The sequence below is a fragment of the Chiloscyllium punctatum genome, chromosome 48, assembly GCF_047496795.1.
Source record: "Chiloscyllium punctatum isolate Juve2018m chromosome 48, sChiPun1.3, whole genome shotgun sequence".
NCBI classification, from domain to species: domain Eukaryota; kingdom Metazoa; phylum Chordata; class Chondrichthyes; order Orectolobiformes; family Hemiscylliidae; genus Chiloscyllium; species Chiloscyllium punctatum.
In genome coordinates this window covers 48,749,879-48,776,205 of record NC_092786.1, presented here as the reverse complement: position 1 = coordinate 48,776,205, position 26,327 = coordinate 48,749,879, and the positions used below count along the sequence as shown (strand labels likewise).

At 39.3% G+C, this 26,327-nt stretch overlaps 1 protein-coding gene across 4 annotated transcripts in view; it reads right to left on the bottom strand.

Moving 5' to 3' along the window:
* fanci (FA complementation group I) overlaps window positions 1-26,327 on the bottom strand; it is a 66,244-nt gene that overhangs the window by 8,635 nt on the left and 31,282 nt on the right. For 3 of the 4 annotated variants that reach the window (XM_072565156.1, XM_072565155.1, XM_072565157.1), the window contains 11 exons: window positions 24,481-24,645; window positions 22,314-22,493; window positions 21,692-21,858; window positions 19,481-19,560; window positions 19,188-19,304; window positions 14,729-14,780; window positions 14,083-14,210; window positions 7,312-7,380; window positions 6,396-6,492; window positions 5,463-5,647; window positions 3,682-3,738 (listed from right to left, as the gene is read on the bottom strand). In XM_072565156.1, the coding sequence (XP_072421257.1) occupies window positions 3,682-3,738; window positions 5,463-5,647; window positions 6,396-6,492; window positions 7,312-7,380; window positions 14,083-14,210; window positions 14,729-14,780; window positions 19,188-19,304; window positions 19,481-19,560; window positions 21,692-21,858; window positions 22,314-22,493; window positions 24,481-24,645 (1,297 nt within the window). The remainder of the gene's footprint in view (window positions 1-3,681; window positions 3,739-5,462; window positions 5,648-6,395; window positions 6,493-7,311; window positions 7,381-14,082; window positions 14,211-14,728; window positions 14,781-19,187; window positions 19,305-19,480; window positions 19,561-21,691; window positions 21,859-22,313; window positions 22,494-24,480; window positions 24,646-26,327) is intronic. The other variant, XM_072565158.1, reaches the window with a different exon arrangement.

The following is a 26,327-nucleotide window of genomic DNA, read 5'->3' as shown; positions in this document are numbered from 1 at the left end:
AATAGAAAGCTGACTCCATCCAGTGACTCTGGATAAATAGAACTGGTGTGTAACAGGAAAGTGTCAAATTTAAGGTGTGGTTTATGCTGAGTTAATGGACAATAAAAGATTAAATAAAAGGATTCTAATTGGCCTCAGTAGCGGTGAAGATGAATCAGCTAGAAATCTGAGTGGTATTTGCTGATCCAATAATTGGTACATGATAATCGTGTGCCTACACTTTAAGTAAGGATGTAATTAGGTAAAGACTATTATTTCCTCCAAGGTTTGATAGCCAACAGGCACAGCTCAAGAACAGATAAAAAGAATGGACAGTGTAGTTAGGAAGGTGTTTAGCACGCTTGTCTTCATTGCTCAGGCCACTGAGTATAGGAGTTGGGATATCATGTTAAAGTTGTATAAGATGTTGGTAAGGCAACTTCTGGAGTACTGTGTACAGATCTGTTTGCCTTGCTAAAGGAAGGATATTATTAAACTGGAAAAGGTTAAGAAAACATTTACAAGGATGTTGCCGCGACTGGAGGGTTTGAGTTCTAAGAAGAGGCTGGATAGACTGGGACTATTTTTCACTGGATCATAAGAGGTTGAGGGGTGACCTTACAGAAGTTTATAAAATCACAAGGGGCATAGATAGTGAAAAGGAAGTATCTTTCCCCAAGGGTAGGGGAGTTCAAAACTAGATAGCATAGTCTTAAGATGAGAGGAGAAAGATTAGAGAGGGACCTGAGGGGAACTTTTTCACACAGAGGATAGTTCGTTTGTGGAATGAACAGTCAGACAAAGTGGTAGATGCAGATACAGTTACAACAATGAAAAGACATTTGGACAAGTATATGAATAGGAAAGGCTTAGAGGGACGTGGGCCAAATGCAGGCAAGTGGGATTAGTTCAGTTTGGGAAACTTTGTCGGCATGGATAAATTGGACCCAAGTGTCTATTTCAGTGCTGTATGACTCTATGACTTGGATGAGATACTGAAATGCTGCTGTGTCCATGAAAATCAAATCACTATTTTCATGAATGAACAAGAATTGATGCAAAGCGTATTGTTTTAAACCATTCCCCCAGTGAGCCTGGAAAACTATTAAAACATTGATTTGCTGCCCCCTTCTGGTACTGCTACTTGTGAAAAGACTGCACTATCTGAAGCTACCAGCAATTGAAACTGACAGCGACCACACTGATGTCCTTTGCCCAATAAATCATCTGGGAATCAGATGGCTTGGAATATGAGGAAAGTCATAGGAAATACAAAGAGGAAATATGAACAAAATATCTGCAAGAGATAGCAATGTGAGAAGTAGTGGTTTAAAGGGAAGTGTGGATCTGATAAACACAGGTACAGGCAAAGCTTGTAAAAAAAAAATGACAGGCTTGTAAATTAATACCTTTTAACTTGGTTCCCTAGTAAAGAAAGAACAAAATACAACTACTATAGGGAAATATAAAAATAATACGTGAGAACGTGGTGGATTTAATTTAAAAATATTTGGATATGAAAAGACATGGGGAAGTGAAGGAATTTCAGATGTTTTGGTCAGAACAGTCCAAAGATCTTTCAAGTTCAGGATTTGTGCTCATGAATTGGAAACTGCAAATATCACACCTTTACTTAGGAAATGAGAAAGAGCCAACAGATCTAGTGCTTTAACATGTGGACAAATTATTGGAGTTTACTATCAGGAAAAAAATGATTCAGTGGGTGAACAAATCTGAATTGTTCCAAGAGTGTAATGTGTGGATTTGTAACAGAAAAATCAAATCTGAATAATCTAGTTGAACTTTGACATAGATAAGGTAAATAAAGGAGTGATTATGGATTAATAGTACTGGAAAAACTCAGGCAGTCTGATACCATCTGTGGAGGAAGAAGCAGAGTTTTTGTTCAAGTTCAATATGACTTCTTTAGACCTGAAGTGCTTATGTATGTTCTGCATTACGTACGATTAGAAGGCATTTATTTGACACACACGATCATAAAAAAATGAGAAACCATGTACTTTGAAATAATCCTGCACATGAAATGGTAATTTGTTGGGAGCTAGGAGATAGTGATTAGGAATAAAAGGAATGTTCTCGGAACATAGCCTTGAGATATGTATTGAATTTTCAACTTTTCATCATAGATATTAGTGACTTGGATGATGGAAGGGAGGTGTATATCCAAGCATACAAATAGGAGGCATGGTAAATTATGTAGAAAGAAATGGTGAGTTAGAATCATAGGCTACGTATTGTGGGGAGAACTACCAGATGAAACTCAATATGCAGCATCTACTTTGAACCTGCAGAAGTGAAATGCATATGTTTTCAGGATGAGGAGAGACTAGGAACTGGAGAGAAACAAAAGGGATTTAGGCTTGCATTTATACTACCAATTTCAAGTAGATCTAGCAACTTAAAATGGGCATCAATGAGGCGCCGTGGGCCCCTAGCAGCAGAAATGCATTCAACCACACAATCTGTAACCTCATGGTCTTGCATGTCCCCCACTCTGCTATTACCATCATGTTGGGGATCAACCCTGGTTCAATAAAGATTGGAGGAGGACATGCCAAGAGCAGCATCAAGTATGCCTAAAAATAGTGTGCCAACCTGATTAAGTAGCAGGACTACTTGCTCGCCAAACAGTGTGCAACGGACAGAGTTAAGTGATCCCACGTGCAACAGTTCGGAGCTCTGAAGTCATATCCCATTATGTCATGAATCATGGAAGATATTAAACAATTCACTGGAGGAGGATAGAGCTTCGTAAAATGTGCCTGGCCGCAATAAAGATGGAACATAGCACATCAGCACAATACACAAGATAAGGTAAACATATTCAGCCAGAAGTACCAAGTAGATGATGCTCTTGGCTTCCTCCCAAGGTAGTCAAGGCTTCCTCCTAAGGTAGTCAAAGGTAGATACAGAGAAACTATTTGTTCTGTTTAAAGAATTCAGAACAAGTGAGCAGAATCTTGAGGTGATAGCTAGGCCAATCAGAAATGAAATCAGGAAGAATGTTTCAAACGAAGGGGTGTTAAGAGGGATCTAGAATTCTTGCAACCCCGATAAAAACTATAAACTAAAAACACCAATTGAAATGTTTAATAAAGAGGTCAATAAATAGTAAACGTTTTTTTAACCGGCACCTATGGGACATTAGCATGTCAATTAATAAAATATTCCAGTTGATCAAGATAGTCAATAAAATATCCACACATTCAATGTAAAAACACACACTAAATAATAGAAACATTATACACGGGCATACACACCAATTATACTTTATTTTTAGCATAAATCACTTGAATAATAAGCAACTATGCTTTGAATAAAACTTACCAGCAGAAAGTCTTCTCACTCGCACTCTCAGCTGACTACTCAGACGTAGTTGAAATCGGTGACAGTAAGCTAAATTTCTAGTATTTCAGGTATAAACGTTTTGCCAGTTTATTGAGAGTGCTGTTATTAGATGCCCCTAAAATCAAGTTTGCTATACATTTTTGATTGGTGATGGTGTCAGGGGATATAGAGTAAAAGCAGGCAAATAGAGTTGGATTACAGGTCAATCAGGAGCTAACATAATGATTGAACATGCTAGAGCAGTTGAATGGCCTCCACTCATTTCAAAGCAATGATCTTATTCAGAAATCTTAATCTGAAACATACACCTTATATCAAGAGTTTAATACCTACCAGTTTCTCAAATCTTGCAGGAAGATGTGCCACATGACCTGTGTAACCTTGGATATACTGGGCAGGAATACAAAACATATGAGATATTAGGGAATCTTATATGTGGGAAGAAAGGAGCATTTTCTCATTTAGTCAGGATGTTTGGTTCCTCCTAGCAGACAGGATCTCCCGATACTTTACATTACAGATTAGATAACAGCGTGGAAACAGGCCCTTCGGCCCAACAAGTCCACACAGACCCGCCGAAGCGCAACCCACCCATACCCCCACATTTACCCCTTACCTAACATTATGGGAAATTTAGCATGGCCAATTCACCTGACCTGCACATCTTTGGACTGTGGGAGGAAACCGGAGCACCCGGAGGAAACCCACGCAGACACAGGGAGAACGTGCCTGAGGCGGGTCTGAGGCGGGAATTGAACCCAGGTCTCTGGCACTGTGAGGCAGCAGTGCTAACCACTGTGCCACTGTGCCGCCCAACACTTAAAAGAAAACTATTGAAGTATTACTATAAAAGCAAGGGTGCTCTGCCTGGTCCTTTTCACAATTCACATAATCCCCATTAGATTGATAAATTGATACGTGAAGGAGGAAGAAACCATCTTAGCATTTTATCCTCCTTCATACCAATTGCCTAAGAAACATTCAAAAAAAGGAAACTGATTGTTTCCTGATTTAGCACTGGGTGCTAACCAGCAGTATAATCAGTTTGGATCCTGAAACTGGGATTGAACAATGTCACAAGGTTATGCTTTTGTTGGTCGAATTCATTCTAATTGCTTTGGTATAAGAATTGTTAACTGTTCACCTAAAAAGGCAGAAAGTGAGGACTGCAGATGCTGGAGATCAGAGCTGAAAATGTGTTGCTGGAAAAGTGCAGCAGGTCAGGCAGCATCCAAGGAGCAGGAGAATCGACGTTTCAGGCATGAGCCCTTCTTCATTCCTGAAGAAGGGGTTATGCCCGAAACGTCGATTCTCCTGCTCCTTGGATGCTGCCTGACCTGCTGCGCTTTTCCAGCAACACATTTTCAGCACCTATAAAGGCACCACGTTTATTACAATTATCTCAAAGAACAGCCCTGTTGCTGTAATGTTACTAGTCATTCAGAGATCTAGCATAATATTATGGAACCATGACAAATTTTATTAATTAATAGATTTAAATAATCAATCAAAACATGTAAACCTAAACACAGTAATGGTGATAGTGACTGTCATAAGAATCCATCTGATTCACTAAATTGCTATATTTATCTGGTCTGTCACACATGTGACTCCAAAGCTACATTAAAATAGCTGACCACTCATTGCCCTCTGAAATGGTCTGGAAAGCAACTGCATTGTAGTTAACTGCTGCAGAAAACCGTGACTGCTACTGTTTTCAAAGGTGCTCACCACTACCTTGTCAAGAACAGTTAAGGATGGGCAACAAATGTTGGCCTTGCCGATATACACAACCCATGAAAGAATAAGAAAAAACTTATTCTTAAATATTAATTATCCTTCTGTTTCCTTTGTTCTCCCAGCCTCCGCCGCCATGACTGGTAAATAAAGCAGCAAATTTAAGTTAGGGTCATTCAGTGGTGACTTCAACTTTCAATTTCACCCCTTTTTAACGCCACTATTCCATACAATATTAAGCACAAACCAGAAGGAAATTCACCCATAAAAGTTGAATATATTGTTTATAATAGTTCTGTCACACTGTAATTGTGATTCCAGTATATTTTATTCCGGAATGGTCAGAATTAAGCAACAGCAGAGCTCTGCATACTTACGTATTTCACCAACGAGGTGAGAATGCTGTACATTTTAGCGAGCTCTTTCAAGAGAATGTCCACACAGCTTCCAGCTGGAATGGAAGTTTGGATCAGCTCATGGAAAGCAGTCAACAGGGTGCCCAGTTGAAGGACAATAGCTTTCTCTGCAGGCTCTCTTGTCATTGACATTTGAGAGTTGTCATCTAGAATGAAGAACAAATGTAATATTTAAAACGAGCGGCACGTTGCTGACAGTTCTGAGTTGCACCCTTGAAGCCTTCTTGATAACTAAAGACAGTCCTCATCTGTTTTGTAGTCACCTCCATTTCACAGTCAATTAACACTGAAAGACTTATTTCATTCAAACTAGTGTGGCAGCAAGGCTCAAGGGTATGAGGACAGACTAGAGGAGTTAACTGTTCAATCAGCTAACGTCGGGGCAGCAATTTAGATTGGAGTTTGGACAAGGCTAGATTGGAGGGGCACAAGGGGACATGAAAATAATAATCTGGATGACAGTGGATGAAGTTAAAGAAGTATATGTAGTATAAGTCAATGCCTCCTGGAACAAAGATGAGAAAAGAAAATAGGCAAAGTGTTGGAGAAAAACATTTTTCCTTAGTTGTGAATATTTCCCTTTGAGGTCATAGTTGTTAGAAAACCAGGTAAATGATCATCCCTCTAAACTATTAGTGAAAACAAGTAGTTAGAGCAATGAGACAACTGCAATTGTTCTTCCAAGTATTGCAAGTATTTCACTTTCAGGACTAATCTGAGTCCAGATATAATAGTTCCTTCAACTGATAAATTAAAAGGGACGAAACTAAAACCTGATGTTATATGGCTTGTTGGCCTGAGCAACTTTGAGTACTGCCCTACTGACTCTCTGACACATTGTGCAGTTACTCACTGCTGATATACAATTATCTATTCTTCCATCCTTTCACCTACCTGTCAGTTCTTTGTCAGAGCCCAGCTGGCCCTTCAGTTTTGTGATCAGCCAGTCTACTTCTTCCAGAACTTTCTCTGCTTGGCTCAAAATCAGCTGCTACAAAAGAAAACAAAATGTCACTGTAGCAACTATTGGATTCTGTAAGGAAGTATTCTCTTTGTAGAATGGATCAATCATACCATCATAAAACTCATCAGAACATGCGTATTAACAAAATCTGACGCTCATTTAGCAAAGTAATTTCTTCTTCTTCTTCTTGACCATATGGATTTTATTAAACGTCAAACGTGAGAAAAAAATATTGATTCTGTGCTGTTCCTCATCAAACATGAAAGTTCCCCTCATAGTCAGATAGCATCTTGATTTGGACATGTATTGCCATCTGTCGTCAACATCATGGAATTTCCCTCCCAATACTGTTGTGGATACACAATGATTGCAACACTTCAAGCTGATTCCTACAAGCTCAACATAGACAATACATACATTCATTCTAACATCACCAACATCCCAAGTATATTTTGTTTTCGAAGGTAACTTGAAACATCACTGCTGTAGTCAGGCAGCCTTCTCAACCGACTAACTGGGAGAAATCAAAATACTCACAAAGCTGTTTGAAAAATATCAGTACTACAAACCAACTCTCTAGGACGTAAGGCAATGTCCATCCTGTGCCCCAAGAAATTTTTTTCTAAGCCACTCTAATTTTGCTATCTCTTTAAGCAGACCTGTACAACAAGTCTGCTTAATCATCTTCTTCATCTCTCTCTCACGGTTCTTCACTTTTCATTCAGTTTTCTCTTGATCTCTTGTATTACCCTAAACTGTTCATGCAAACAGTTCTACATAATTGCAAGTAATGTTTGCATCAAAAAGTGGAGTCAGTTTTCTAAGGGCCTTGTACAAAGTGCTTACCACCACAGTTGGAGCTGCAGTCCTTGAGTTCACCATGGCAAAATGAGATTGCTCCTCTATTTCAACGTCCTTCAGAAAGCAAGAAAGCAAAATGATTATTCCACTGTAAACAACAAAGTACCCAGTATAGGACAGGAACCAGTGAAGCGTGAATAATGCAGAATATATGGTGAGATCAGTATTCTGCATATTGTGTGGTAGCACCATAAACAGATACAGGAAGATTTCCTGTTTTATATTTCTAATAAAATCGTACAACATGTTCACAAAATGCACTAGCATTCTCATTAGAAATTCGATCTAGAAAATCATTTCAATTCATTGACCTCTGGGGGAGGGTGACAGAACCTGCTGTCAGGAGATGAGATACACAGATAAGACATGAGACTACACCCATTTATACTTCTGAGGAAGAAACAGGTCAGATTGCAAAATAGCATTTTCTATAGATAAGGCTATTTGTTTATTTCTAAAATATCTCCAAGAAATAAATGATTCAGATCATATGATAAGACCTTGAGGAAATGGGATTCATCACTTTTTCCTCCTCAATTCCAATAATCAGACACAAACATGTTAAAATCTAACAGAACCTGTTCTGAAAAATGTTACTCGACCCACAATATTAACTCTGCCTTCTCCCTATGGATGCTGCCACATCTGCTGCGTTTCCCTAGCAATGTTTGGTTTTATTTCTGATTTCAAACATCTGCAGTTCTTTGGCTCTTTTAAATTCAAATCAGAACACATTGTTTATGGAAAATGAAAAAGACTATTGAATAAGTACATACCTAGTTGGTTAAACAATCCATAAGCAGCTGGTTTCTAGGTGTTTTCAAGCAATAGCATGATGGATAGAAATTTGTCACACGAGCCTGAATTAATATGGAATTTGTTTGGTAACATTCAGGGTCATGAATGTATTTCCTCTTCTTGGAAAAATTACACAGTGGGTATGTTACAGAATATGTGCAGTACTGGAACAAATCATTCCAGCACCTAGTCCATGCCAGTGTTTATATTTATTAAGCAAGTCCGAAACTATCCAGTACTCAGTCCTCCAAATCAGGTTAAATCTACTGTTTATGTTTACAAGTTCTCTGCTTTTCAATTCTATTCCACTGGACATAGAGGTTTGGGCATCATTTGCTCTTTTTTAAAAGCAGCCTTATTAATCAGAATCACTACTTGTACCATTTTGTATAACTCTAGCCCAAATCCCGCTACTCCTCTGGCATTCACTCAGTCACTTTTTTGCCAAACAACTTGTGGCCTTCTTATTCTTCCTAACAAAGTGTACCACTTCACACCTATGAATGAATTTCCAATCACAAGCTCATGCTGTCTTTTAATGTCGTTTTTTAATTTTGTCACAGTCCTCCTCTGTATTAACTCTAACCCACAATTTACTGTTGTGTGCAAATTTTGAAATTTGAAACTGTACTTCTGATTTCAGAGCCCAAATCATTTGTGTAAACAATAAGTCACAGTTACCTGAACAAAAAATCTTATGGAAATAACACTTCCACTTTTTCAAATCTGAGTAAATTTCTTAAGCTCTATTGTTTTTCTAGTCTTTTAGGCAGCTTGGTATCCATTCTGCTGCTTGTCTGCTTTTGAAAACCCAAATATACCTACTACATGACCCTTTATCTGTTCAATTATTAGTTCAAAGAATGCAACAAGGTTAGGCACAATCTTTTTCTGAAATCGTGTTGATAGTTCTTGATCATAATATTTCAGCTGCTGGATATTTTTTCTATTCTATTTTTGATTGAGGATTCCACTATTTTCCATATCACTGGTGTTACACTAACTGGTATATACTAATTCTAACGTCCTTCTAAAAACAGGACTACCATTAACAGTCTACCATTGCTATTGCATTATTCCCTTTATGACTAAAGTTCTATATATAGACATAATCGGGATTCTGCTTTCTCTTCTCTAACTCTCTTAACATGCATAGATGCAATCCATCAAGCCAAGCAGTTATAGCTTCTCCAAGTTTTAATATAATCTCCTCATTCTATCTGAAAAATTTTCTTTTTTTTTGAACTCTTCTAATATCATGCCCACAATGATAAATTGTGGTTAAGGAATTACTGAATATTTCTGCCATTTTGCTGTCATCTGTAAGTTTACCATGTTCACACATTAATGATCTTATCTCTACCTTGATTTTTCTTTAAATGTATATGTGTATGCAGAATGCATTACTATTTATTTTTGGATTCCATGATATAAACATTTTCATTACCTGACTTCTAATTCAGCAGAAAAACCACAGTAAAAACAATATGTGAATAAAGTCAGACACATGTAAATTGAAGTGAATGATAGAAACCTGAAGGTTATAAAACCTTGGATTCATGTTGACAATTTGAAAATCTACGATCCAAACACCAATGTTCAAATTTTCTTGATGAAAGTAAGTTTCTCTACAGTTTTTGTAGCTTTTTGAAAACACAGTACATTCTTGCTTTAAGGTGACATAGCTTACGATCAGCAGACACAATCACACTTTCATTAGCCATACATTGATCAAGTCATAGAGATGTACAGCATGGAAACAGACCCTTCGGTCCAACCTGTCCATGCCGACTAGGTATCCCAACCCAATCTAGTCCCACCTGCCAGCACCCGGCCCATATCCTCCAAACCCTTCCTATTCATATGCCCATCCAAATGCCTCTTAAATGTTGCAATTGTACCAGCCTTCACCACTTCCTCTGGCAGTTCATTCCATACACGTACCACTCTCTGTGAGAAAAAGTTGCCTTGTAGATCTCTTTTATATCTTTCCCCTCTCACCCTAAACCTATACCCTCTAGTTCTGGACCCCCCAATCCCAGGGAAAAGATTTTGCTTATTTACCCTAGCCATGCCCCTCATAATTTTGTAAACCTTTATAAGTCTGAAAAACAACCCTCCACCACCACCTATCTTTGAGCCAGTTCTGTATCCAAATGGCTAGTTCTCCCTGTATTCCGTGAGATCTAACCTTGCTAATCAGTCTCCTGAGGGGAACCCTGTCGAATGCCTTACTAAAATTCATACAGATCACATCTACCACTCTGCCCTCATCAATCCTCTCTGTTACTTCTTCAAAAAACTCAATCAAGTTTGTGAGACATGATTTCCAAGAGAAGCCAAGTTGTTCAGAAAAAAATCAACTTTAATACTTTAATAATTTCAGTTCTAAAATTTTTTTCCCCCCCAAACACTTCTCGCAAAAAGCTGAAATTCCTTTGATGCAGTTTGAAAAATGCATTCATTCATGAGAGGTGGGCATTGCTTATCGGTCTGCATTTGTTGCCCAACCTAAATTGCACTTGACAAGGTACCTTTTTCCACATATGGAGTCAGCTATTACGAGGGGGCATAGCTTTAAATTAAGGGGTGGGAGGTATAGGACAGATGTTAGGGGTAGATTCTTTACTCAGCGAGTCGTGAGTTCATGGAATGCCCTGCCAGTAGCAGTGGTGGACTCTCCCTCTTTATGGGCATTTAAACGGGCATTGGATAGGCATATGGAGGATAGTGGGCTAGTGTAGGTTAGGTGGGCTTGGATTGGCGCAACATGGAGGGCCAAAGGGCCTGTACTGCGCTGTATTTTTTCCATGTAACAGTGAGCCACACTCCTGAACTGCAACAACCTATGTGGCATTGGTACACCCACAGAGCCAGTAGGAGGGAGTTTGATACAACAATCCTAAAGGAATAGATCAAGTCAAGGTGATGAGTAGCTTGGACAGCAACCTGCGGATAGCAGTAAAAGAACATCTCCAGATAGTTCTCCTACACCACTGTAGGTGCATTCCAGCAAAACCTCGCTTAATAGAAATGATGAGGCCAATGGAAACACGGGGTTAGGGGCAGACCAGCAAGATTTATCACTCACGATTGCTCAAACATCAACCAGAAGTCAAATGCAAAGTATAGCACAGCCTGAATGAAGGTTGAAATCATATTTATTAACAAAACAAAAAGTAAATTTAACATAGTACATTTAAAAAATGTAAGAAAGCTGCTCTCTGTACAGTATCTCACACAGAAAGCTGCTGTCATTAGTTGATATCAGCACATGCGCCGAACGGCAAGAACATCGGCACATGTGCTGAACGAAGAGCACATACCAATTCCTGCTGGAATTAAGCGTTAAGCGTTCTCCAAAATATCGTTCCTTAATTCTTCAGCAATGTTATAGCCAAAATGCACCGCCAGAATGCGCGTTATCCCAGGACTACCTGTATTATCCCTGACTCGGAGATGCCAGTGTTGGAAAGGGGTGTACAAAGTTAAAAATCACACAACACCAGGTTAAAGTCCAACAGGTTTATTTGGAAGCACTAGCTTTTGGAGTGCTGCTCCTTCATCATATCATTGTGGATTATACTCCACAGTATAATGAAGAAGAAGCAGCACTCCGAAAGCTAGTGCCTCCAAAGAAACTTGTTGGACTATAACCTGGTGTTGTGTGATTTGTAACTTTGTATTACCTTGTTCTTCTAGGTGATAGTGGTTGTGGATTTGGAAGGTGTGAAGGAGTGTTGACAAGTTGCTGCAGTGCACACTGCTGCCACCGTGCATCAGTAGTGAAAGAAGAAAATGTTTAAGGTGGTGGATTACATGTCAATAATGCAGGCTGCTTTGATCTCGATGGTATTGAGCTTGAGTATTGTTGAAACTGCATTCATCCTGGGAAGCAGACAGTATTCAATTACATTCCTGACTTGTGCTCTATAGATGGGGGACAGGTCTTTGAAGAATCGCGAGGGGAGTTATTTACTGTAGACTTTCCCAGCATCTGATCTTCTGTTGTAGCTACAATATTTATCTGGTCAGTCTAGATAAGTTTTTGATCAATGTTAATCTCCAGGATGCTAACAAAAGGGGATTCAGCAATGGCAAAATCATTGAATGTCAGAAAGAGATGGATCGATTCAATATTGTTGGAAACGGTCATTGCCTGCCACTTATGTGGCACAGATCTATCATTTAACAGCTCAAGCTTGTGTCCCGGCCCTATTCCATATGAACACAGGCTACTTCATTATGAAGTAACACATACAAACAGTATTGAACAAACATCAGCAAACTTCTGACCTTATGATGGAAGGATGGTCACTGATGAAGCAGCTGAATATTCATAGAATTCCTACAGTGTGGAAACAGGCCATTTAGCCCAACAAATCCACATCAACCCTCTGAAGAATAACCCACCCAGGTCCAATCCCCAAGCCCATTACTCTACATCTAACCCCAACTAATGCACCTAACATACACATTCCTAAACACTATGGGCAATTTAGCATTGTCAATTCACCTAATCTGCAGATGGGAGAAAATCAGAGCACCCGGAGGAAACCCATGCAGATACGGGGAGAATGTGCAAACTCCACACAGACAGTGCCCAAGGCTGAAGTCGAGCCCGGGTCCCTGATACAGTGAGGCAGCAGTACTAACCACTGAGTCACTGGGCCATAGTATCCTGAAGATCTTTGGGCTCTTGCGGTGTAGTGGTAGTGTCCCCATCTCTTAGCCATGAGGCCTGGGTTCAAGCCCTAGCTACTCCAGAGGTGTGTAATAACATCTCTGAATAGACTGATCAGAAAATATTGATCCTGAAGATCTTCTGTAGTGATGCCCTTAGATTGAGGTGATTGACCTCAAACAACCACAGCTATTTCCTTTTATGCTAGGTATGTCTTCAACAAGTGGAGAGCTTTCTCACTGCTCCCCATTGATTTTTGTTTTGACCAGGCTCCTTGGTGCCATACGTGGTCAAATGTTACCTTGATGTCTAGCCTACCTTGAGTTCAATTCTTTTGACCATGCTGTTGGAATATTTTCAGGAGTTTTGCAGTACCTAATGTTTTCAAGCCTTTCTGGATTGGTTGGCATCTGTGATACAGGGGACCTCAGAAAGAGGCCAAGATGAGTAATCCATTTGGTATTTGCAGTGATGTGAAGGGGATTTTTGTGAAGCCTTCTCCATTGGTTAGTTATTTAATTGTTTCCCACCGATTATGATCAGATGTGGCAGACTTGCAAATTACAGACATAAAGATTCCTGCTGTATACAGCCTGAGTGAGAGTGTAGCTGGAATATTGCACTGTTTGGCCTCCTTATCTAAGGAAAAACATATTTGCCTGAGAGGAAGTGCAATAGAGGAAGTTAATACTTAGATGCCATTCATTAACAGCCTCTTTTACTGTGGTCTTTTAGCTGAAACTCAGATGTACCACTGCTAAGTTCCTGATGAAAACAAACAAGGCAATTAATAAGTCAGATATTGGAGCTAGACAGAACACTGATAGCAAAACCCAAAACTAAAAATCACGTATCTAATCAAAAGCTGTGGACTAAGAGTGATGGGTTGCAAAACATGGATTGCTCTCATACAACTGCATTCTCTGAATCAACAGATTACTTGGTTATTTATTTGCTAGATTTTTGGTAGAACTGACTAACAGTTTGATGTCAGAATTAAATCTTAATATAAACCAAACTACTGGATGCATTATAAATGGTTTTATAATCTGAAAGATTCCTTTCTGCTTTCCAGCAGGCTGTTCTTAATAGTAAAGGCCATGGAATAACCAATTTCAAAGAGATACAACTAGATATGATATAAAGTCAGCAAGCTCCAGCAGCATATCAAGCCCAAAACAGTACTGATTATACTTATTGCACTGAATGAAGAACAGCCCAATTGGGGCAAATGCTTTTGTTATGTTCTATGCTTCTTCACATAGGAGTCTTACCTGATCAATATCCCCTAGGCGACAGTGGACATCTCGAGACATCTCTTGCAGCAAACCCACTGGACTTTTGCGCAGCACATGCAGACTAAACATCATACTCATCAACCCTTTACAGAAATGTACATCCTCTGTGGAGGCAAGAACATGTTCATACAGTTTTATACCAACATCCACTAAAAGATGTGATCAGAAAAACATCTGAAGGCAGCAGAAAGTTTTAGAAATAGAACTGATAACTTGTCTTATGCGAGGCTAATTTTGGGGACTGTATCTTTTGTAATCATTATAGATAACATACTTGCAAGTCCAATATGCATCTAATAATGACTAACAGAACATAGCCATATTGTTCTCTTAATTAGTCACAAACTTGAAATATTCTGAACTTATCAATAAATAGCTTTTACCTTTGTTTTGCCAATGCCAGAAAAAGCCTTTGTAAATCTAATTTTAAAGATGCACATTTAATGGACAACATACCTAGGGTAATTTTTGACAAGTTCACTTAGGGATCTGCTGCAAGGTCAAAATTGAAACATTACATGTTTCTCTTTGGAATTCTGATGGGCCCATCTCTCTTTTCTAGCATTTTTAATTTCATCTCAAAATATTGTGAATCTTAGGTCTGTGCCTGAAGTGCCCTTACCTAGATTATTTTCCTTGCAGATCTTTACAGTCCATGTTAACATTTGGCCAAACTACGAACAAAACAGAAAACAGCTTAATGGTAGATCAAATCATACACAGATGATTATCAGCACTTGATGTTTCACCTCAAATTATGATAGGAAATATATACTTTGAATTGCAAATAAAGCATTTAATTGAAATAAAAAAATGTTTTTACCTTTTCAATACCAATATGATAAAACTAACAGCCTGCCAAAGAAAACTGACATTGTCATAGCAACATATTTAGTGTACAGAAAGGGATATAATCAGTGCTCCTATTCCAAGAATATCTCTATCGTGACTACTTTTGCGAAATTGTTCACTGTGTCATTATGCTGACTATGTTTCTTAAGTACCTGTCTGCTTTCCCAAGTTACTTTCTTCACTGTATCTTAGCAGAATAGCTTTTTTTTTATTGGAGCAATACCACTGCAATTTTCTACACAAAGGAGTAAGACAGCTTAGGGGGAAAGTTTCAAAACTACAGTACATTACACTCTCTGCTAATTAACAACATATCAAACATTACCAAAGTGATCAACAGGACTGAACCTTACAGGAATCTGAACAATATCTGCTATGAAGAGAGGCCTGGTAGAATTTGATGAGTCCAGAGAGGGCTTTCACAACATTGGGAGCAACTCACTGCATTTTAAATTAAGTTTTGACGTTGAGACAAAATTCCTGCTTGGCAGCAGAGAACTTCCTTTCAATAAGGTTTAGAGCTTGCTAACTTTCTAATCTTACTAACTGCAAATCTCATGTTATTAACGTGCAGTTTTCTATCCTACTATCCACTGCAAGCAAACTAGATGTTGATAGATCTCGATATAGAAGTCAGGTTCCTAGCAACTCCAACTCACCATTTGCTCCAAAGGTTCTCCATGTTGGATACCAGACAGTAACATTGCCAATTTAATACAAAATTGGCTTGATGGTAGGAGACAGAAGGTGGTGGTGGAGGGTTTTTTCAGACTGGAGGCCTATGGCCAGCAGTGTTTCACAGCGATCAGTGCTGGGTCCACTTTTGTTTGTCATTTATATTAACGACTTGGAGAAAACTTAGGAGGCATGGTTAGTAAATCTGCAGATGACAGAAAAATTGGTGGTATAGTCGATACTGAAGGTTATCTGAGATTACAAAGGGATCTTGATCAATTAAACAATGGTCTGAGGAATGGCAGATGGATAAATGCAAGGAATTGCATTTTGGTAAAACGAACAAGGGCAGGACTTTTACAGTGATTGGCCCCCGGGCAGTATTGTCGAACAGAGAGATCTAGGGGATCAGGTTTATAGTTCTTTGAAAGTTGCGTCACAAGTAGATAGGATGATTAAGAAGGCACTTAGCACACTTGCCTTCATTGCTCAGACCACTGAGTATGTTGAGGTTGTAGAGGACGTTGGTGAGGCCACTTTGGAGTACTGTCTAGTTCTGGTCACCCTGTTTTAGGGAGGATATTATTAAATTGGAGAGATTTCAGAAAAGATTTACAAGGATGTTGCTGGGACTGGAGTGTTTGAGTTATAAGGACAGGCTGAGAGATTTTCCACTAGAGAGTAAAAGATTGAGGAGTGACCTTATAAACGTTTATAAAATCATGAAGGACATAGAAAAGGTGAATAGCAAAGGTTCTTTCCCTCGAGTGGGGGTGTTCAAAAGCAGGGGACATATTTTTAAGGTGAGAGGAGAAAGATTTAAAAGGGACCTAAGCGGCAACTTTTTCACACAGAGTGTTGTTCAAATGTGGAATGAATTGCCAGAAGAAGTGGTTGATGCAGATCCAGTTACAACAGGTCAAAGAGATTTGACAGGTACATGAATAGGAAATGTTTAGAGGGATGTGAGTCAAACGTGGACAAGTGGGACTAGTTTAGTTTGGGAAACTTGATTGGCATGGACTACTTAGACCAAAGGATCTGTTTCCATGCTGCATGATTCCAGGACTCTATCTCAAAGTATGATACATCGGCATCAGCGAAATGCAAGTCACATCAATGAACACTGGTACATCACAAGTATCAGTCTCTAAGAACCCTTACGGCACACTTTCAACATACTTTTGCACTTCAGTGCTGCACCTTGTGCTGCAATGACAATTATCACTGTAATGTTGCAGCGAGGACATTTTGTGGTCTGGGACATGCACCCAGCATTTGAACTGAGTCGACTGCATTTCCAGGCTGTCCACTTATTCTCTTGGTGTTCATTTACTTTGAGAGTACCAATTGCTCACAGCATCCCTGCTTTGATTTACAAGGTCAAGCCAGTTGTGGGTATATGAGAGATAACTTGTTGAAAATAGACTGAGAAATGAGACTGAAGGAAGGCACTGTGGGAATTCAGGAAATTGTCAGGTTTGTCAGCAGGCTTCAGCCAAGTCAGGGAAATAATCCTCAATCAGGGGATCCCAATGCAGCAAGTCAAGAAAAGCCTCTGACACCAGTTCAGGGGCTTGGACACAGTCAGTCAGCTCTCGGGATAGTCAGAATCAGAGTTTTTCATCATAAAGTGTTGGAGAGCCAAATATCGACTGCCCACTGCATGCCTTTACTCTTTCTGTCCTACTGTGGGCTTTTGTCCTCCTGGAATGAAATAAAAAGAGACAGGTACAAGGTAGATGAAAGCGAGTGGCACAGCTGTTACTTTTGATGCATGTGCAAAGTGTCCCAAGCAAGTGAGGAGGCAGCGCAAAGGGCATGTGGAGTTAGTGATGTCGGCAGATGGGGTGAGTGACAGTGACGGAGGGAAAATGTTGCAGGCAATAGCGAGTGATAGAGCACGAGCCTTAATGGGAGATGAGTTGAGTAGCAGAGATTGAGTGAGTGTGAGATATTGAAAAGAAGACGGTGTCTCTTAGCTGGCAGAATAGAAAAGGTCATCAATCTCTTTCCTGTATTGCTGTATATAGTTCTAGGTGGCTAGATTGCACTGACTTTGGTCGCTACCTTGGACTAGGCTGCCATGGTCACATGTTGTGACATCCTCTACCTGTCTGCCTCTGCACGACCATATTCACTAGGACCTCCATCTCCCTGTCCACAAAGTGGGGCCTCAATTTTCCCTTCTCTGCACTGCAGGACAACTCCAGGCTAACAGTGTTTGTGTGGGTACACAATGACTTTTTAAAAATAGCTCTGCAAACAGGGCTGTCAGGCTATCCTGGGATTTCCCAGCATTAGTGAATAGTGCCAGCTATAGTGAGTGGTAAAATGGAGCTCAAATTGGATGCTATAGGGGTGGGGTAGGTTTGGTAAGCTGCAGTGAGAGAACTTTCCAGGCCTCAAAGAAAGAAACCCTCCAGGAAACTCAACAAAACTGACACTTAGCCAAAAAAAGCACAAGATTCAGTTCCCAGTCTTCTGAACTGAGGGCAGTGTGATAATTCTAGAAACCTATAAGAATGCAGGACAATAAAGACATCTTGCAAACAGACAAGCAGTTTTTCTTTCCTCTCAGTTTCAAATTACACTTTCCCCTTCTGATGTGCATAGAACACCAAGTTTGAAGTAAGGTGGTTTGTATTAAATAATCGGTTATTTTTTAATAAAGTGAGTAGCAAATGCTGCTTTTACATGTTTTACTTATTACTTAATAGATAATAAAGGCTGCACACAAGTTGAACATTATGACTCAAGAGCTTACCAATCTTTATTGGTTCTACATAAAGTCTGACCTGACCATAGGACAGCTCTCTCTTAGACAGGTGATGGTTTAACCTAAGAGTCACCCAGCCTCAGGCAAGGGGAAAGGATGAGAGGACAGTCCGTCATAGTAATCTCAGTTGAAGTGGGAATTGAATCCATGCTGTTGGCATCACAAATCAGCTGTCCAGTTAACTGAGCTAACTGATACTCTCATGCACAAACAAAACTCTTTGATTTTCTTTATCTGCATAGGACCTTTTCTGCAGAACATGTAATGATTGCAACTTCTGGAAAATATGTAAAACATAATTTATCTCACTAGATTAAGCTGTGATCATTCATCACTGGCACAAAGAGTTCAAATCCAGAGTGATAAGAGGGAAACCTCTTCATCTGCTACATATCTCAAATAAAATGTTTTTGGAGCAATCTCGGTGCTCTCATAGGCTTGGAACCGCAGCACAAACTGTTCTTAATCACCACCTGCCCTTAACAGAACAAAATTACAGAGCATATATTAAGCTAGCTGCTGTGGGAGATGGAAAAGCATTACATGTTTGCAGGAGTGATCATTCTTTTGATGCTGGTGATGAGAATGTTGGGAGTTAATTCTTCCTGCAGCTGCTGGACTCTTGGAACGAGAACATTCATTCCTTTGTAGTAACATCTCTTACCTTGTTGCTCATAGAACAATTAATAAAAAATAGAACTTTTTTTGTGACTTTTACTCATTGCATTATACTGGTGAAAAAGTAGAAAAAGCTATCAGGTTAATGTTTACGTACTTGTTCAGATGTGGGTTCTAATAGCCGAGAGAGTGTTGACAGTATGCTCACTAAAAGCTGTGCTTCCTTGCTGTTAAAATCTTCTTCATCCCCACTCAGTTGTGTCATAAGGGATCTCTGACAGCAAATGGATCAGAACAAACATCTCTTAATGTGAACAATAGAGGAGTACTACATGCACATAATCAGAAACATAAAACATATTTCTTGTAGACTGCTGCATGCATTCAGTTAATGATATTGAAAGACCATCAGCTCTGTTTTAAAAGCAGTACCAAGCATAAGAAACTTACCTGGAACTGTCTGATGTGGAAAGCTGCTTTCTCTGTAACATTGATGTCCTCCTGTTCTCCTTCCCCATCACTCACCACATCTAAAAATAAAACACACAAAATATTTTCCACCATTTTTCTCTTCTGAAGAGTTAGCATTTCCACAGGCACCTTTCCATATTAGGCAGTCTTCAAAGAATCTTATGGATGCATCAAGTACTCACAGATCAGTTAGTTTTGGTAAGCTGCAAAGTAACAATGATTCCCCCAAATCTCCCAGGAGAAGTAGGGTTCAGGTTGGATAAAAAGTAAAACTATTCATCTCTCTTCGATCAAGTAGGTTGACTGCAGGACAGTTCCCTCCACATTGCTCCAATAGCATGCTTCAGTCTCAAGCACAGAAGAACCCCTGCCCTGCACTGCATTCTTGCTCATTAAAGGGAGACTCAATTTAGCCTTGTACCAATTGGTAGTTGGACCCCATCCTTGCTTCTTCTGTTTTTTTTAAAATTCCTGCCCGTATCCCACACCATTTCTAATTATCCAACCTTAGTTTATACAAAATGAGCTCCAATTTTCTTTTTTCTCTGAGAGAAGAAAGGATACTGCAAGAAGAAGTAAAGGCAAATATCAACTTGTTCTGGATAGTGGCTTAAAATCAGTGTTTCCTTTCACATCAGTGGCTAGTCAAAGAATTTTGGGGTTAAGTGTGAGAAGAGAAGGAAAGGAAAAATATATCAAACCAACACAATTGTTCCAATGTTCTTACATATTAGAAATCACAAAGCTTTATGTGCATGAAAGGCATTTCAAATGGGACTGTTAAAGATTAGCAATCAACAACAAAATTGAATAAATTGAGGCAGATGTTTTTTCAGCAATTTTGTTTATGGTCTAATTTTTAAAGTGGCTCAAATACACAGACAATGAAATTCATATTTGTGCTATTTCTGGGTTATTGAAATTATATTCTCAACAATTACCGAATTGAGAATAGTACGGAAGTGTTTGCGACAGCCGTAACTGGCACTTTTGACCAGAATTCAAAGTGAAGTTTCCTTTCTCACATAACCAAGTTTTAGTTCATAACCAAAAGACACAGGAGGAGAATTAAGCAATTCAGCCCAACAAGCTTGCTCCACCATTCAAGCATGGCCAATATGGTTCTCAATCGCATTCTGCTGCCTTCTCCCCTTACTTATCAAGAACCTATCCATCTCTGACTGAAAGACACTCAATGTTTTAGCCTCCACAGCCTCTGCGGCAATGTGTTCTGGCTGAAGAAATTTCTCCTCAACCCAGCTCTAAAGAGTTGCCCCTTTACCTGATGCTATGCTGTCAGGTCTGAGTCTTTCCTACTAGTGGAAACATCTTTTTCACATCTATTCTATCCAGGCCTCTCAGTATTTTATAGGTTTATTTAATGGGACACATGGCCCAATGAAATTGGTAAAAATAGGCCACCAAACAGGTAATTTAGGAACAGGAAAACATTACACATTTACAAGCACTTCTATGGAATCACCGTAAACAACTACAGTGTATTTACAACTTTAAAAGAAGGCAGGAGAGCTAGACAAAAAGAACGAACTCACACTTATGCAGAATCTTGTATGAATCAAATTTCACAAGGTATTAACCTAACAAATTATTCTGAAATGCTGTCACTATAGCCATTCTGAGAACAAGAACCCAAAAACAGCAATTAGATTAATAATCTGTTGAGCATTTTCGATAGTGTTAAGTGTTGGTTGAGGGACGAAACTGATCAAGACAATTCCCTGATCTTCTTTCTTTTTAATGTAGCCACGGAATTTTCTTGACTATCTGCTGTGTTGACAGTGTTTTGATTTAACATTTTATAAAACACAGTATTGCACAGAAGTGTTATTTCGATTATATGATCGAATATAGTGTAGATGTATAAGTTTCTAGTACAGAGGAGAGACCATTTTCAATTGAACCAAGTGAAAAATACAACACTTTTGAATTAATCGAAGCTGAATGCTGATGTTTCAGACATTTTAACATTAATGAGCCATTTCATAAATGAAATATTAAGCATATTCCACTGGGATACAACATTAAAAGAACCTGACTGGATGTTGAAGGCTCATGACATTCTAATTTGGGTGATTCAATCAGTCTCACTCAATGTTTGAAAGCTGTAATCCGTGTGCAACCTATGATATTCTCCTCACATGTCAAGCAACTTAAATCATGCCAACTAACCTACTGCACTGAAGAACTGTGAGATCTTGTTCTGATATCTGTGCTGCACCATGTTAAATATGCGTAGTAATCCCTCCAGACACAGTAACGAAATAGTCCTTCCTTTCTCTTTCTTTCCAGATTCCTCCACTGCTGACGGGATCGAAGTGTATCTCCAAAGCAGAACACTGGAAAACAACAAATAGATGTTGGCGATGATACGAGTTGCTTTAGTGCTCAACAAACAAAATTTTTAAATTTGCTTGTATCAGCTATGAATTTATAGAATCGATTACCTAGTAGACAATGAAAAGTATATTTAATTCTCAATAAGATCAGAAAGTGCAAGAATTACATAACATGCCTAGCAGCATTTAGGAGAGAAAAATAAGTACATTTTAGATGCAATCCTCAAATGGAATCTACCACAGCAAAACCTCTTTTCCCTTCCAAATGTTAGCTGAACTGCTGTGCGCTTGCTGGATTCTCTGTTTTTATTTGAGACTTGTAATATCCATTGCTTTTCCTGTCTTTAATACTGGTAGAAATTAAAGAATTTTGACAAGATAATTCTAATATTTTGAAATACTTAATACATTATGATGTGATATGTTTTTATAAATGTACGAATATGTTGTCTTACCGAGTGATCTCACATAGATACTTGAATATTTTCTCAGCATTTTGGCCATCTGGTCCATCTGTCTGCCCTGTCTCCTCAAGTTGTTGTATTTTCTGCAAGGCCACACTTACTGCATAACGCATAAATTCATTACTTGAACGCAGCACAGACAAGCTCTCTTCATGGCTCTGAGCATTATCCCTTAAAGGAGTGAGGAATAGGTAATCACTTCTTTTAGAAAATTATAACACATTTTGTCAATTCAAACTTTTATGACCGACATTCATAGATTTTAAAGATAGAAGTATCAAGGGATTTGTGGCAAAGACAGGTTCTTGGAGTTGACACACAGATCAGCCATTATCTATCTGAAAGATGAAACATAGTTGTGGGGCTGATTAAATAAACCCTGTACCAATTTTGCAGACTTTTGTCAAAGATTGGTAGATATCATAAACACCGAAAGAAGTTTTGAGATGAAAAACAAAAACAGATTAATTTCTGATGCTCCAGCACTATCCTTACAGACCCTTGCAATGCTACAAATGACCTTCACACCTTTGAGTAGTACTGCGAGAAAATATAGTTAGCCCAGATTCCTCTTTCTGATCACCAGTAAACAGTGAAAGCTGGAAACTGAACACATGATGCCAATCAAATATTGGATCTGTCTGTAATCCCCTCCATTGATGAGCAGATTTACTATCTCAGCTCACAAAATACAAATGGTCATTTAAGCAAAGTTCAAGAGGGCTAATGCACTTGTAAATCCCGACAAAGGCCACAGCCTTTGGGACATGAAAGGAAGCTGATTGGAATAACCTGGAATACTTACAGCTCTTCAAATTTATAAATTGCAATGAGAAAGAGTCAAGTTGCTGTGTACACACAGATTATCCTTTCCTTTCAGCAACTTGCTGAGAGAAACAATAGCTTTATTAACTATTTTTCTAAAGAAGTGAATGACATATTTCAATTGAAAAGAAAATTGTCCTGCTAGCACAAGAACCAGGGAGCTGGGACAGCAGTGAAATATTTGGAGATAAAAGCCTTTTCATATCAAATACAGTAAGCTGCACTCAGAGGCATCTTCACATTTTCTAAATATAGGCAACAAAATCGTGACTTGTAGGATTTTAACAAAATGGGAGTTAAAAAAATGATACAGATGCATTTGCAGTAATATGAATAAAAATGGTGGACATGTACAGATTGAATAGCATCCAAAAGAAAGACACATTTTCAGGTTGAGCTCTCCTATTATATTTTCTTCTTCTGAAATGCTAATGAACCTGATATGCATCTTCAATGTTTTCAGATTTCCAACTTTCCTTTTTTCCCCCCTAAATTATTCTTCAGCGTCAGAATTTCTACACCAGTATATTGATTAAGATTTGCCTTTCAATCAAAAATAACATAATTGAGATTTTTTTCAAAGCACACATAGACTACGTTTATGGACACCACTGCATCAGTTCCAAATATCCAGGTTTCACAAAGCGAGTAACAGCATCAAAATAACTGCTAAATTTAGTAGTCAATGGCAAGTTCACTTAATTGCAACAACAACTAACACCATTAATGCTGTACCAAATTTTTTAAAAGTGGAGATGCTTCTTACTTGCACTAGAAACAGGGACAGAAGAACTCAACAAAAATGCTTATAATTTGCTACTTCTAAAAAAAACCATGAAATTTGTGTATTTTCTGGTAGTCTTACCTGTTAAACTACGTAACAGACAATTCACTTAAAAAATTTGGGGAGGCTGTGATACGGTGATGATAGCACTGGACCATAATCCAGAATGCCAGACTATTATTCCGAGGACATGGGTGGAAATGCCACCACGGCAAATAGTAAAACTTGAATTCAATTAAAAACTTGGGATATAAAAAAGCTCCTAAAGGCGACCACTTCGACTGTCATAAATAAAACTCAGCTGGTTCCTTAATGTCTTTTAGGGAAGGAACTTTGCTTGCCTTACCTGGTTTGACTTACATGTGACACCAGACCCACAACAGCGTAGTGGGCTCTTAACTGCTGCCTGACCAATTAGTATGTGCAATAAATGTTGATCTTGCCAATCACAACCAAATGCCATGAATAAATTTTAAAAAGCTACATTTGTGAAGCACACCAAGATACTTCTAATGGTAGGGTTCAAATCAGCAGGCAAGTCTTTAATACCTGAAAAGTGCAGTCAGTAAGCAGGAGACAAAACTGAAGCTGAGAAGACTCCTGGCAGTTTTATTTGATGAGGGTGACTTGCCTTTCCCAGATTTCTCTTTCAATAGATCTGAAAGCTTGTGGTAACGGTTGAAAAGGCTTATGATGTTTTCAAATTGATTCAGGCTACAAAAGGATGGAAATAATTTCAATCTTTTCCCATATTAAACATAATTTACGAGTTAAACAATTTAAAATACCCAAGAAGGGATTATACAAGAGGTTTGGGAGACAATAAAGCTTTAAATGTTTACTCAGACAACACAGAAAGAAGAAATATTCTTCCTTGTCAGACATGCTAAAAGTTTGCTCCTCTGCAATTTTACTGTAAAGTATAGTTGGTGTAAACAGATATGAATCAATTGTTAAAGGGTACAACTGTAGAATTGCCTGAGCTAGTGTATAAGATAAACAGAGAGAAATCAACCAACTACCATACTGCAGAATCATAATGCCACATTTTAATAAGGAGGATCTCAATTCCATTTTCCTGTAATCCTTTCCCGAAGTAGAAAATAGGGCCCCTCAAAGATTAGATTTCTTACAGTATGGAGACATGCCCTTCGGTCCACACCGACCATCTGAAGGGTAACCCACCCAGACTCATTCCCCCTGAATGATGCACCTAACACAATGGGCAATTTAGCATGGCCAATTCACCTGACCTGTACATCTTTGGATTGTGGGAGGAAACCGGAGCACCCGGGGGAAACCCATGCAGACACGCGGAGAAGGTGCAAACTCCACAGTCACCCAAGGCGGGAATTGTCCCTGGCGCTGTGAGGCAGCAGTGCTAACCGCTGAGCCACTGTGGCACCCGTAAGATCAGCAAGGTGGCCTTTATGTAGAGCTGCAGGAGATGGGGGAGATACTAAACGAGTATTTTGCATCAGTGTTTTCTGTGGAAAAGGATACAAAAGATATAGAATGTAGGGAAATATATGGTGACATCTTGAAAAATGCCCATATTTCAGACGAGGACGTGCTGGATGTCTTGAAATGTAGAAAAGTGGATAAATCCCTAGGACCTGATTAGGTGTACCCTAGAACTCTGTGGGAAGCTGGGGAAGTGACTGTCGGGCCCCTTGCTGAGATATTTATATCATTGATCGTAACAGGTGAGGTGCCGGAAGACTGGAGGTTGGCTAATGTGGTGCCACTGTTTAAGGGCGGTAAGGACAAGCCAAGGAATTATAGACCAGTGAGCTGAACATCGGTGGTGGGCAAGTTCTTGGAGGGAATCCTGTATTTGGAACGGCAAGGACCGATTAGGGATAGTTAACATGGCTTTGTGCGTGGGAAATCACGTCTCACAAACATGATTGAGTTTTTTGAAGAAGTAACAAAGACGATTGATGAGGACAGAGCAGTGGATGTGATCTATCTGGACTTCAGTAAGGCCAATCAAGTCTACACTGACTCTCTGAAGAGCAACCCACCCAGACTCCACCGGCCTACATTTATCCCTGACTAATGTACCTAACATTATGGGCAACTTAGCATGGCCAATTCACCTAACTTGCACATCTTTGAACTGTGGGAGGAAACCGGAGCACCGGGAGGAAACACCTGGAGAATATGCAAGCTCCACACAGACAGTCGTCAGAGGCAGGAATTGAACCTGGGTCCCTGGCGCTGTGAGGCAGCAGTGCTAACCACTCAGCCACCGTGCTGCTCCCCAAGGGAATATCTACCATGTGGAAGCAAAGTCTAGATCAGAGTGGTGCTAGAAAAGCACAGCAAGTCACGGTGGCACAGTGGTTAGCACTGCTGCCTCACAGCGCCAGAGACCTGGGTTCAATTCCTGC